This window comes from Capsicum annuum, chromosome 11, assembly GCF_002878395.1.
Source record: "Capsicum annuum cultivar UCD-10X-F1 chromosome 11, UCD10Xv1.1, whole genome shotgun sequence".
In the NCBI taxonomy this organism is placed as follows: domain Eukaryota; kingdom Viridiplantae; phylum Streptophyta; class Magnoliopsida; order Solanales; family Solanaceae; genus Capsicum; species Capsicum annuum.
In genome coordinates this window covers 48,848,566-48,862,983 of record NC_061121.1, presented here as the reverse complement: position 1 = coordinate 48,862,983, position 14,418 = coordinate 48,848,566, and the positions used below count along the sequence as shown (strand labels likewise).

At 35.5% G+C, this 14,418-nt stretch overlaps 1 protein-coding gene across 3 annotated transcripts; it reads left to right on the top strand.

Moving 5' to 3' along the window:
• The first annotated feature begins 8,042 nt into the window (after positions 1-8,042).
• Positions 8,043-13,846, top strand: LOC107856150 (protein NRT1/ PTR FAMILY 1.2). 3 transcript variants are annotated; one of them, XM_016701144.2, is made up of 4 exons: positions 8,043-10,290; positions 10,376-10,518; positions 11,848-12,398; positions 12,797-13,846. In XM_016701144.2, the coding sequence occupies exons 1-4, from the start codon at positions 10,221-10,223 to the stop codon at positions 13,683-13,685; spliced, it is 1,653 nt and encodes a 550-aa protein (XP_016556630.2). In that variant the 5' UTR covers positions 8,043-10,220; the 3' UTR covers positions 13,686-13,846. The 3 variants fall into 3 exon arrangements, with proteins under 3 accessions (XP_016556630.2, XP_016556629.2, XP_016556631.2); XM_016701143.2 differs by having other exon boundaries at positions 8,049-10,290; positions 10,376-10,593; XM_016701145.2 differs by lacking the exon at positions 8,043-10,290 and having other exon boundaries at positions 10,423-10,549.
• The last annotated feature ends 572 nt before the right edge of the window (positions 13,847-14,418 follow it).

Below are 14,418 nucleotides of genomic sequence, written 5' to 3'. Positions count from 1 at the left end.
CATACCAAGTATCCTCATCTCTTCTCCACGAAAACAGATTCAGCAGAAGGTAATAATCTTCCTTCATTCAGTTCTTTTCCAGTCTCAGACTCAGCTATATAGTTGTCTTAATGTAAAATTCATGAACTTACAGATTAGTTCAGTAGCTCATCATGTTTTAGATTAAGACTACAATTCTGGTTTTAGTTGTGCATGTTCAGTATGTGTACTCAGTCTATCAGTATTTTCAACTTAATTAGCCTCATTGGAGGAAGAATGTTACCAAGGGTGAGATATTGTAAGACCCCGCAAAATTCTGGCTTAACTCGGTTCTTTAGAGCATAAAAAAAGGTCCCTAACTAAAGAAAAAAAATTCAGCTAAGCAATGACACTTAGGCTTATTTTAGGACCTCGGTATTTTCATGATTTTATTTACATCCCTTATGACCTTAAAATGTTAATTTTTAAGTCGATTCATGATCAGGGGGTCAATGGGTGTTCTCAAGCGGATTTTAGATTTTTTGGAACTCGTTAGAAGCTTGTTTGGATGTTAAAAATAGTGAGTCGATGCGATCTCGATACGTCGCGTCACTTATAGCATCGATGGATATTTTCCCCAGCATTCAGTGCAAATTCTAGTGAGCCAACGCGATATCAACGCGTCGCATCGGCCATCTTGTCGACTCCATCGATGCGATGCGTCGGTCTACGCATCCCTGGTTACGTTTTTTAGTAATAAAAAATTCGCGTCCAAAGGAGTAATTTAGTCAATTTTCCACTCTTATTCTACCCAAAACACACAATTTTAACACCAAATAGCAAAGATACCTCATTATTCATCTTTTTCATCTCTAATAACAAAACCCTAGCTCTATGAATCAAGAACAAATACCATAACTCCTACTCCAAGAAATCTTATAATCAAAAGTTCCGGGTTCAAGAACTTCAAAAGGAAGCTTCAAGAACATCATTAGATAGTCAAGAATCAAACTTCTATATTTAAATTCATCAACAAGATATTTGGGGTTTATGAACAAGGATCCTTTTTCATCTTTGTGCCCAAATCTAGATTTTAACTACAAATTTACATGGTTTTTATATGAATATACATGAATTTTATATTAGGGTTCATACCTAATGTTACTATTTGCAAGATTATGAGATTTCAAGTGATTTAGAAGTTGAATTGCATGTTTATTCTCATATCTTCATGTGTATTGCAGTAAATTTCAGATTTTGAAGTGAGTTATCATTGTTTTCATCACCAATCATGATTATTATGATGTTTTGACATGAGATAGATGTAATTTAAGAAAAATTATTCTTTTAGCAACAGATGATCCGTTTATTTTTCAGATTTTCAATAAAGATATGATCTTTGGATCCTCAAATACGATTTGAAATCTACTTTACAGATTTTTTACAGATTGCATAAATCAGATTTAGCTTTACTTATAGATTGAATCAGATAAATGCATAATTGGTTTCATAATAAACCATTATGCTAATTTTTAAAAATGAATTTCCAACGGAATGAGCAAAAAAATAAAAGAGAGTAGTATTTAGCACCAAGATGAAAGTGTGGGATTAGCAGGCCCTAACTTCCACAGAACTACGTAGACAACATAGGTATAGATTCAGATTATTCCTATTTCAATATGGATGACAGATACAGATGTGATCACTTAGATTAGGTTATACTCCTTGGCAAGAGTATGACACTTCTCCCCATCCTGAGGTTTTCCCTATAGGAGAACAAGACGTTGGACTCCATGTTAGCTCACATAGTTTATGTCGGTTAAGAGAACCTCCCTGCTAGTCAAAGTGAATAAACAACTTTTGAGTAACTTCCTTAATAGAATAGAATAACTGAAAACCTTTTAAGAAAACTAAGTGTAAAGGCTCACAACTTTATTCAGATTATCTTTTTTTTAGAAAGATATTAGCTACAGATAAAAGCTTTTAGATTTCAAATATAGACAGAACAGTAGTATAACTTTCAAAACTAAATGTTATGACTCACTAGATTTACAAAGTATAATTTGCTATTCATGATTACAGATTTTAGTTTTCAGATATTCTAGCTTATGTAAGTCATTTACATTTAGCATGCATTGTTTTACAAACAATGATGATGATAGATATTATGTTTTACTTATGCATTCACCCCCATATACTCAGTATTTCCTCAAAGTATTGATCCACATATACGTCTATGTGCTAAATTATCTCATAATGTAGGTTTATGTGCTCAGTATCCGAAGCGAGAGTGATTTTGGCATCTCCATCTACATCAGGACTGTTGGTGAGTCCTCATAATTCGGGGACTTAGTAATTCAGTTTATTTTTAGCTTGTAAAATTTAGATAATTCAGTATTTATAGATAGTCTGAGTCATCTGGTGGTTTTTACCAGTGACTCTTTAGTTATTAGTAGTAGAGTCTTATCAGACTGCTAGTTTACTTCAGATTTTCAATAGTGTTTTATCAGACTTTCGAGATTAGTATTTTCAGATATTTTCAGTTAACTCAGACAGTTTTTCTCCAGATAGGCAGAGTCGTTAGTAGCAGTCCCTATACTCCAAAACAACGTAGTCAGTGTAGGGTAAGAGAAGTCACCCATCAGATTAGGCTTGACTATCTCGCAGGGGTCACCCGTCAGTTTAGGCTTAACACTCTTAGTCCTTTGGACATTATATCAGTTTAGTAGATCCACACATCCATCGTTAGTACCCATGGCATAGTATTAACACCCTTCTAACTAGGGTTACAGGTTGGACCCCGATTAGCTCAAATTAGAGAATGTCAGTTAGATGTACCTCCCATAGTCTCAGATATAGTCTCAGTTAGAATCTCAATTCAGTTATGCAGTCTTAGATTTGCTTGACCAAAGCATACAAATATCAGTATTTTTCAGTATTTTAGTTTACATATTTTACTCATTCCATGTTATATGCTTGGTCATGCATCCCCAGTGTCTATAGATTTTCACGTATCTTCAGTATTTACAGACTATCATGCATACTCAGTATTTACAGATTCTCCATAGTTTTAGTATCTATAGATTCTATGTTCTCTACTCATTACTCCATGTTTTACATGCATATTCAGTTAATTATTAGTTTTGGTCATAAAACCATGCATATCAGTCTACCTCATTTAGCATACCAGTACATTCAAAGTACTGATTGCATACCTTTCTTTTGCGCTATGATGTATTATATCATAGGTGCTGACGCGCAGTTTCCGGACCGCTCTTAGACCTCACTCCTCAAGCTATCAGCAGTATAGTAGCAGTGGTGAGTCCTCATCATTTGAGGACATATTATTTTACTTCATATCTCTATTCAGTAGTTATTAGAGTTAGTTGGGGTCCTATCCCATCAACTCATATTTAGTCAGTCAGTTTTAGAGGCTTTTCTGACATTAGAGTTAGTTATTCAGTATTCAGACATTTTAGTTAGTTATCTAGTTTATCATTATTTTATCAGATTTAGTCAGTTTTTCTATATATTCATATTTCAGTATTGATTCAGTGGTAAAACCTTATGGCAATATCATATGTTTTCCATAATTATGATAGTATTATTCAGTGCTCACGATAGGTACCATCTCATGGGTTAGCTTGTGGTCTCTCGAGACTGTAAGCACCGTGTGACACCCAGGGTGTACTCTCGGGGCATTACACAAACTAAAGAATTAATCTTAACACTTATGACAAATGAGAGTCACATGCTTTTACCGCAGATATTTTCAGTAACAATGGAATCAATAGTTACAATTGGATTTTAGATCTTTATTTGCCATATCTAAAGCTTTATTTGCTAAACATTAGTAGGTATTCAGAACAAAAAAAATTCTTGTGGACAAATTAAATATGGAACAAGTATTACAAAAGACAAAGAGCCCAAACTGTTGAATGGAGGGGTGGATCACAAACTTGGAAATTCATGTTGGAGGCTAGGAACTGTTTTGATCAAATGATTTGGTGGGAACAAAGTATTGACATTCTAGTGTAGTATAATAATTGGACTAAACTTGGGGCTCTTCATCTTGTTTTACCAATATCTTATGACTTAAATAGATCTATAAAAAAAGTAAAACAACTGATAAGTAATGGTGAGTGGAATGTTGATATTTTACAGCAAACTTTTCCTCAAGAAGTGGAGAATATTCAAAACGAAATAAATTGTCTGGAAGATGTTATAGGATGAGACAGACCTTAGTGGATGCTTACTATCTCTGGGAAGTTTTCTGTGAGTAATGCATGGGAGGAGGTGAGAAATAAAGAACTTTCTCAAAAAATTTCAATGACATTTGGATCAAAGGCATTCCATTCAAAATCTCTCTTTTCCTTTGAAGATTGTGGAAGAAGACATTCCCTATTGCAAAAATTCTCATAAGAATTGGAGTGGTAGAAGACTCACAATGCGGTATGTGTCAGGATCCTCAACCCGAGACTATTAATCATATTTTTCTTGTCCTACAACTGCTAGATACTGGCAGTACTTTGTAGTGTTTGTTGGGATTCCTTTTGTTTTGATACAATTGAAAGTCACTCTTGATAAGTGGTGGGAGAAGAAGGCTTCTGCAAAATTACAACCAATAATAAAAGCTATCCCAATTTTTATCATCTGGCAGCTCTGAAAAAGAAGAAATGCAGTACTACATGGGAAAAGATGTCATATCATAAGATGGTAAATGAGATAAGTAGAAACATTTACTTAATGGCTAGATGCAGATATCTTTTATTGAAGAATATGCCTTCTCATTGGCCCAGTTTGGTGATCTTTTTGAAAGTATATATCCTTTCATTAAAGTGCAAAGTTGTGTAGTGGAGGATACCTAGAATAGACACGTATACTTGCAATATAGATGGGGTCTTAAAAAGCAATTTGAGGCCTAGTTCTCATGATTTTTGTGTTACAGATTCCAATCGTAATGTCAAGTATGCACATGAAACTAAGTTGTCTAATGGGAACTTCTTATAGCTGAGGCTAGAGTCCTGCTGGCTGGTTTGGAGTTTTGCATTGTTAATCATTTCATCCCTATTAAAATGGGTATTGATTCGATGGCTATAAAAACGATTTGGAAAGGACACTAGGAAGTACCATGGAGCATAGCCATAGAGGTCAACAATTTTAACAAGAGGAGGAGGGAGAATAAAGTAGAGGTGGAACCCATATGTAGAGAGGAGAATCAACTGGTAGATTATTTTTTTCTAATTTGGGTTTTTTTGGTAGGTACTATAAGATTTTACACAATCCAGGAGGTTCCATTTGAGGGAAGGAAAATGTAATGTACTCAAAACAAACACAACGAATTAATAAATTGCAGAAGGAATTTTATTGATAGATGAGTCAACGGTTACAATCAATCAACTAAGAATTTAGCTATACTACAACTCCATAGATAACTTCAATCTTTTGAATACATGTAATGAAGTTTAGGGTGGGTGAAGAATAAGAAGAAGGCAGGAAGGAGAGGAAGAATAGTATAGAGAGAGAATTTTTGGGTGAAGGATACCGGTAAATCAATAACAGTTTGCAAGGTCGATCTCCAGGTATTTATTAACATAAAGTTGGATCTTGACAGCTGGCTCCTAGATGGATGAATATGATGCATTGATATGAATAGCTAACTACAAATCTTAGCCCTTGATAGTTCTGCTCATTAAACGCGTGCCTCCCACGTGACCCATTCACTTTGGATCATTGCAATCCTTCCCACTTGAATTTGACCTTGTCCTCAAGGTCACGCCAAGGCAATGAGCTGACATTAGTTGTTGTTCTAGCTCATGGCAGGTGAAATTGAACGCCCACAAAAGTGCCAATGCCAATGATAGTAATGCAATTGGAAGAGTTGTCCCAATAAAGTTCTAGTAAGTTACCTGTAAACTTTTATACCAGCCTCATATTCCTTTGTGGCTGCTGTAAAAGATATTTCTGAACATATGTTCCATAACCCAATTTTCCCATTGACTAACCAAGATGCAAATAGCCACTTCAGTGAAGCACCGTCATAGGTTGGTGATACGAGCTGGCTCCTTAATGTATTGAGATATCTATCGCTCTTCATACAAGTCATGTAGTGGTAAGGATAATCAGTAGCTCTAAGGTACTTTCCCCAGGGTCAAATGAAACATGTAAGATTTTTTCCTCGGGAACAAATTTAAGGCTGGAGTCTTCAAAGCTAACTTCACCAAGATTACTAGTATATCCCATAGCTTCTAGTCGACCAAATCCCCTCAAGCAACCATTTTCCTCGTAGAAGTGACCAGAACTATCTTCTGATCTGTTCTGCTTAAAGAAAACTAAGAATTGATATCGTCCGACTTCTCTGTAGATTAGAAAAGGTCGGGAGATTAAAACAAAGTTGTCATGGAGTACTGGAACAATCTGTTGCTCATTCATTGTCGTCACATTTATCCTTTACCGTTCGGAGTTGCCCCAACTTGGTAGTCCTTTAAATTCAAAACCCCTACTTTCAAGAACTGAAGCATAGAAGTTATCACTTTCAAGGCAAAAGACATGAATTTTTCTCACATAAACCCATGAAAATTTTCCATTATTAAAAAGGAAAGCCAGCAAGGAAAGCTCAAATACAGGGGAATAAGCATCAACATAGTGCAGAAACCATATTCCTACCACAAAATGACTCTAGAAATTCTTAATAAATTTGAAATTGTGTGTTGCGCCTTCAACCATGCCACTAAATAGAAGCTTCACGGTGTAACTTTGTATCCACGATAAGCTATCAACTATAAAACCTGATTGTATCATGAGAAACAAGTATCCTCTTCGAGAAACAAGGATAGGAAGAGGCTCCATATATTGTCCAGAAGGAATTAGCATGCAATCCACTTCCCAATTCTTTAGGTGAACAACTACAATTAGACTATCAAACCCAATTGCCCTAAATATGACCATCCGCCACATTATCTGATGTTGCCTTAGTCCTCTCATATCGTTCATTTCCTCTACTTCAATATTTATGTAAGCAGCCACACTATACCTCATCTCTGCCATTTTTTGAATTTGTAAGGATGTTAGGAAACTTGATGATGCCTGCACCTCTATATTTTGCTTCAGCTTCTTATTTCTGAACTTATATAATGTGGCTTCAATAGAAGCAATTTTCATGGTTTTTTTCCATCCTGCATCTATGATACCATTAGTCCACTCATTGCACTTTTCAGTGAGATATACACCCTCACTAGATTTATCCATTCGTTAAGAATTTTCAGCACCTTTAATTTCATCTACTGCTGATGCAATCTCATCCCAATCCTCTGATTTTATAGCAACTGGTGTTGGTAGCTTTGCTTCAGCGTCTATAACATTCAGGAATGGAATGCCATTGAAATTATTGAAAAGCAGAACTTGGCTAAATGAATACACACACTACTTTATCCAATCAAGGCAAACCCAGAAGACCTATCTAGTATCAACCCGATTACAAATGTACAAATCGAAAGCATGTGGGAGAAAATCACAAGTTGTAGGAGAGCCACAAAATGCTGTCAATATAGTCTCCTTCGGCTTTATATCAAAGAGCTTGTCACCAAGAGAAATGTCAAGCTTATGTCCCTTGCCTTTAAATAGAAAATTCATTATCTTAGAAATTGACAAAGGTACATAATCGAGGTGTGCTGTGATATTCTAAGCACTGGACAGATCATTGAGACCCATCATTTTTGGTATAGTGTTCTCAACAACAAGAGCATAGAGTCGTGAATCCATATATGGGTTCATTATCTTGGTCTCAGTGGTGCTTGTAATTCGGGTGGAGTGGAGTTTGACTAGAATTTCAAATTTAACCCATTGAAGACATTCGTCGAACATATAGTACTCATTATATTCTGAATTGGCCGCCTAGCTATTTTTAACCTTCGACAGTTCGTCTATAGCAAGGTTATCTAAAACCACCGCAGTGTGGTTTTCTCTTTCATTCTTTTTCCTCGAACAATCATCAAAACAAAAGTGACATTGGCAGTCAACATTGCATATGCAACCATATACGCAAGAGTTGCATTGGCAATCAATACTACATATGCAATCCTCACATCACCTCTGCAATTGTTTAACATTCACAATTATTCTGGACATTCCATCCATAAGGGCCCTTCTATTTGCATTATTCCATTCAACCAATTCAGTCACAATAGATTCCGCAAATATCTTCTTTGAATTACTACCCATAGCCGAGACAGGTTCATTTTTCTGATACCACTTGTAATGTACTCAACATAAACACAATAAATTAATAAATTGCAGAAGGAATTTTATTGATAGATGAGTCAACGGTTACAATCAATCAGCTAAGAATTTAGCTACACTACAACTCCATAGATGACTTCAAGCTTTTGAATACATGTAATAAAGTTTAGAATGGGTGAAGAATAAGAAGAAGGAAGGAGAGGAAGACAAATCTAAAGAGAATTTTCGGGTGAAGGATACTGGTAAATCAATAACTATTTACAAGGATTAACATGAAGCTGGATCTTGACAGCTGGCTCCTAACTGGAAGAATATGATGCATTGATATGAATAGCTAACTACTAATTTTGGCCCTTGATAGGTCTGCTTATTAAATACGTGCCTCCCACGTGACCCATTTACTTTGGATCATTATAGAAAATTTTCAATATGAACAAGTAATAAATTCCTAAAATTAGAGTAAGAAAGACCAAAACAAAAATTTCAAAAGTTCAGTGATGTCTATAGCAATCCCATTGCAGTCACAACAATAAGCAACAGAGAATACATGGGGTAATGATCTTTACAATATCAAATAAGAAACAGTCAAGACAAACATCGGATCAATATCGCCAGTTCACGGATTTGGGCGATTTTGGCACTTTACCTGCTTGGATTTCCACAATAATTAGGAAGATGATTAAGCTACTACAAAATCTTCCTCGAGCAGTGGTATTAGTTCCTTGTTAGTTCAATCTAATGGGGAAGACAAGTAGTGGCATGGGTTATCTTCCAAATCCAGACAGTAACACAAATATATTTGGTATTACCTTTCTTTCGCAGGTCTACTCAGTCAATCATCCTTTGAATTGAAGAAGTCTTTGTTGGAGTTGATTTTATGGTGTTAGTGAGAATTTTTGACATCTATTTGTTAAATCACCCAAAGATCTTCACATACAAACCCATGATAATTCGGAAGAGAAGGATTTCGCCGCTTTTACTCATTGATCTAGCTCTATCGTGCAGAAGTTTGCCGGCGATAATGGTTTCCTGACACCACTTTCCTTAAACAGTAGATTATCTGAGGAGTCTGTTGCTTTTCATGTTTTTATTTTTTTACTTTTATCTTTTTGATTGTGAGCTTTTGTTTTGGTCCGCCTTGTTCTTTTTTGGATTTTTTTATTTAATAAAAGTGGAATTTTGCCACAATTTGATTTAAAAAAATACCCTTTCATCAGATTAAAAAACTACTTGAAACATGTGACTTTCAGAAACTCGAATGGAACTTTGGGATTCATTTGAAACCCGGTAAATAAAAAATAAAATATGCTACTAGATTGAAAATGATATTTCGGACCTGTTAGAACCATTAAAATATTAATGCTAGATCATCTTAACTAAATATTGATCAAAGTCTAACTCTTAACATTGAGATTTTTAAATTTTCATTTAGTGACTCAATCCATCCAAACCAAAGGTCTAACTCACTCAAGAAATCCCCTTCCAGACCGTCGGAACTGATGGAATTCCCTTCCAACCTCGTTTCACCAAATATTTTGGTTAAACCATCAACTTTCCAATCTCCCCAATTTTTTTAAAAAATTAACATAACTCCCATTGAACCACCTCTTGTGTCACCCACTCCCACAAACCAAAAATACCATAAAACAACTAGAGAAAGAAATATATAGGTCAATTTATGCAGAAAATGGAAATAACCAAGAGGGTTGTTACGCGGGTGGTAAGAGAAATGTAAGGTTGTAAGCAATTAAGACAATGTATATTATTAGAACAGGAGCTGCAAAATAGATACTAAATTTAAAACGAAAGATTCTCAGTATAAGTCATCCTATAATAAACTAAGTAATAGCATATTATTTTACCGAATAACTTATTTGAATTTGACAGTATCGAACTTAACGCGAGGGATTTAAGGTAACATGGGGTTTAATGTTAGTATTACTCTTCCTCTTTTCTTTTTGTTGATAATATTAAGTCAAAGAGTGGACTGAAAAAAGAAAGAAAAAAACACACTGTTAGTGAAAATGATAACAAAAACAGAAGTTGAAGAAAAATCAAGAAAGGGTGGTCTTAGAACCATGCCTTTCATAATTGGTACGGCTTCTTTTTTCATTTTTTTTTCTATTATATTTTCTTTAAATTGTTTGCATTCATTACTATTATTTTTTTTTCGTTTCAGTGAATGAATCATTTGAGCAGGTGGCAAGTTATGGTTTACAGCCAAACATGATAATCTATTTGATGACATTTTATCACATGAATGCTGCCACTGGAGCTAGCATTCTTGGAATATGGAATGCACTTTCATTTGGGCTGGCTATTGTAGGTGCATTTGTTGCGGATTCTTATTTGGGTCGGTTCCGAGTTGTTGTCATTGGATCTATATCTACCCTTATAGTACGTTGCAACTTAAAAAATTTTCCATTTCATAATTTCAAGAATATGATTTGTTTGTAATATTAAAATTGTTCACCAGTTGAAATTGATCTGGATTTCAGTGTTAGCTTCAATTGTTCTTGTTTAGTTGTTTGTTTGAGTTTCACCTAACAATGGTTATACAGCAGCAAAAAACAAGAATTTTTGCAAAAGGTGTTCAAGATTGAATTTATGAGTTTTGCTTCAATTGTTCTAGTTAGTAGTTGGTTTGAGTTTCACATAACAATGGTGCGAGCTAGGAATTTCGATAAAGGTGTTCAAAATTCCATATACATATATAAAAAATATTTGACCAATATACACAACGTAATTTTTATGATAAGAGTGTTCAGCTGACCACCCTTCGCTAAAAGTTGCTCCAGGCATCTGTAAGGGTAAAGAATTAGCACCTTCTAGAGGAAAGTTGCTTCATTTCTTTGAGAGAATTCAGAGTGAGTCCTTTCCATAAGCAAGCTCTTTCTGAAGTCAAATGTTAGTTCAACAATTTGTCATAGGAGAGAGCCTCTTGAAAAGAGAGAGAATCAAAATGACAATATGCACAAGTGAAAAATGTCTAAAAATGCTTAAGCCCCTTATATTCCAACGAGCTTCTAAGAGTAAAGAACATCCAGAAATCCAGCTAAAAATGTCTAAAAATGCTTACGCCCCTTTTGAAGTTCTTCTGGCTGTTGCTTTCTAAACAATGTCACCTAGGTGTTTATTACATGTCAACTTGCACTTTCGAAAATCCAGCAACTATTTTCATTTCAGGACTTGATCTCCAGTTACGAAGAAATGATACACTTTCTAAATGTTTCTGCACTTGCTGCTTATACTGATTAGAATAAAGAGACTCTTCTAGAACCATTGTGTTAAATAGTAGATTTCTCATCTACTACATAAGAGCTGGTTTCCCTTGGCAAACAAATGAAGATTCCTTGGTCAGCATTTTTACCCAGAATATCTTTATTTCTAAGTCCCGTTCCTTCTCTCCGTTACACCTAAATCTGCAATGATTTTAATCCTTCTGTCAGCATTCAATATAATAGCATTTGTTCCTAAGTTCATCTCTTCACATTATCTTGTGCACGGTATCCTTGGCTTTCTGCTGCAACTACCAGCTGTATGAATTCTCAATAGGTTCAGTTATGTTGGTGCTTGACTATTAGCATCTCGTTGGTCTCTTTCTCGTATAATGTTTACGTGGATAAACTTTTTAACTTTCCTTTTCAACAGGGAATGGTTATTCTTTGGCTCACCACCATGATTCCACAACTCAAGTCTTCACCCTGCTCTCAGTTTCAACATGTTTGTAATGGAACAACACCAATCCAACTGGCTGTTCTTTTATCATCTTTTGGGTTTATGTCTCTTGGAGCTGGTTTTGTTAGACCTTGTTCTATAATATTTGGTGCCGATCAACTGGAGAAAAAAGAGGATCCCCAGAACCAGAGGCTTATTGATAGCTATTTCAACTGGTATTATGGTAGCATAGGGATTTCAACTATATGTGCAGTTACTGTTATCATTTATATTCAAGATCGTTATGGTTGGCAAGTTGGCTTCGGTATTCCTGTGATCCTCATATTTTTCTCCGTTTCAATGTTCCTAACCGGATCTCCGTTATATGTCAAAGTGAAAGCTAAAGAGAGCTTGTTCATGGGATTGGTTCAAGAAGTTGTAGCAGCTTTTCGGAAAAGATTTACCAATATTCCGTTGATTGATTTCGATGACTCCTATCAACAGCCACATGAATCAGAGATCTTGGCGCCGTCAAATGACTTCAGGTTAGTGCATTCTTCTTAAGGCAGATCCAAAATTAAGTTCTGTGGATTCAAATTTTAAGGTTCTATGCATTGAACTTATTATACCTTTAAAGTTATGGGTTTACTATTTGTTGCAATTTTCGTGGAATTTTACATATAAATTTAAGCTCTGTTGAAAGTAGTCAAGTACTTGGTCCAGATAAACCCGGTGTCGATATTCTACGTGCACCTTGCTCATCTTTCCTCAATGGCCATGTGCAGATGCACTTTGTGTAAAACGATCAAATATGAGATTGAAGACCTCATGATCTGTTAATCACTGAACTACAGCTATATAATTTTTTTCACAATTCTTTCAACTTTTCTAGTGTTAAATAATATTACAGTTCATTGGCGTAAGATTTCATTGTATGGTGTAGGTGTTTAAATAGAGCTTGCATGATTCAAGATCCTCAACGAGATTTGAATCCTGATGGATCAGCTTCAAATCCGTGGAGTCTCTGTAGTGTGGAACAGGTGGGATCATTGAAGGCTCTTTTTAAAGTACTTCCAATGTGGTCCACTGGTATTGTGATCTTTGTGATGACACGTCAATTCCCATTCGCGGTACTTCAAACAAAGACCATGGATAGACATATCTTCCCTCAGTTTGAAGTACCTGCAGCATCTTTCAGTGTGTTCATGATGATTGCTTATACAATCTGGATTATCATTTATGATCGTGTTTTAGTCCTGCTATCACAATATACTGGAAGGCCAAGAGGACTAAGTCCTGTCATCCGAATGGGGATTGGCTTAATAATCTCTTGTATGTCCATGGCATTGTCAGCAATAACAGAAAGCATAAGACGTAAAAGGGCAATAGAGGAAGGGCACGGGGATGACCCAAGTGCTTTAGTGAACATGTCTGCTATGTGGTTTGTGCCACAGTATGCACTACTCGGAGTAGCTGAGGCTGCATATGCAGTTGGACAGATTGAGTTCTTTTACTCTCTGTTACCCAAAAGTATGTCCAGCATTGCATCAGCTATGGCAACAACGGGGGCTGCGGCATCGTGTTTTGCTGCAAGTGTTTTGGTGAATGGGGTGAATTGGTTTTCATCAACCAGAGGTAAAACGAGCTGGCTCTCGAGCAACATTAATAGGGGTCACCTGGATTACTATTTCTCGCTACTTACTTTTTTGAGTTTGCTCAACTTCTTATATTTTCTGGTGGTCTGCCGATTATATGAACCTGGCAATGATGGGAGCAGTAGGTTATCTCATGAGGCAGAAGAAAAAGAATGTGCTTATAGGCTTTTACCCTAATCTTGATGATATGTTGTACTGCAGTGTTGAATGATGCACTACTAATTTAGCTAATAAAGTGTTTTTATATGTTGACAAAAATGTAAACACACACTTTGGACAACTTAGTTCTAACACAGTTTCTTTTGTCAAATGGTATCAGTGTGTCGAAATTGCCTCCAGGGATATATCTTTTTCTGCGCATTAGTTGCCTCTTCATCCTTCAAAATCTTAAAGGTCTAATTTTGAAACCTTTTTCTTCTAGAGAGTAACTTCAATATAGATGATGATAATGGCAAAGTAATATGGAATGTATGGTATGTAATAGTGAAGCTGAGGAGAAACATAATATCCAATAGACTTAAAAACTGAGACATCAATATGATATGTGATGAGATCACAAGATAACTGCATAATAAGATAAACATTTTGATTATCTGAATCATAATTCTGGATATCTTAATCATAATTTTGATTATCTAAATAATAACTGAAATTGAAAGGTTGGGTAAATGGGGTAGACTGAATGACTGAGATGGAAGAACTGAGCAACTAAAACTGTAAAACATCAGTAAGTTGTATGCAAAGCATTATAAAACATGTTTAGAAACTAGTGGCTTGGTGCCACAAAGCATACTCTAAATAAAAAGACCGAGTATATAAACAACGATTAACTGGGTAACTGGATTATAAGATGAGCTAAACTGAATATTGAATTATAAGGAACTGGAAGTAGAACATTGTAAAAACTTTA

Excerpts from the sequence above, each read along its gene's own strand:
- LOC107856150 (XM_016701143.2), top strand. The coding sequence starts at position 10,221 with ATGATAACAAAAACAGAAGTTGAAGAAAAATCAAGAAAGGGTGGTCTT. Across the intron at positions 10,291-10,375 it reads AACCATGCCTTTCATAATTG|TGAATGAATCATTTGAGCAG; the intron begins GTACGGCTTCTT and ends TTTTCGTTTCAG. Across the intron at positions 12,399-12,796 it reads GCGCCGTCAAATGACTTCAG|GTGTTTAAATAGAGCTTGCA; the intron begins GTTAGTGCATTC and ends TGTATGGTGTAG.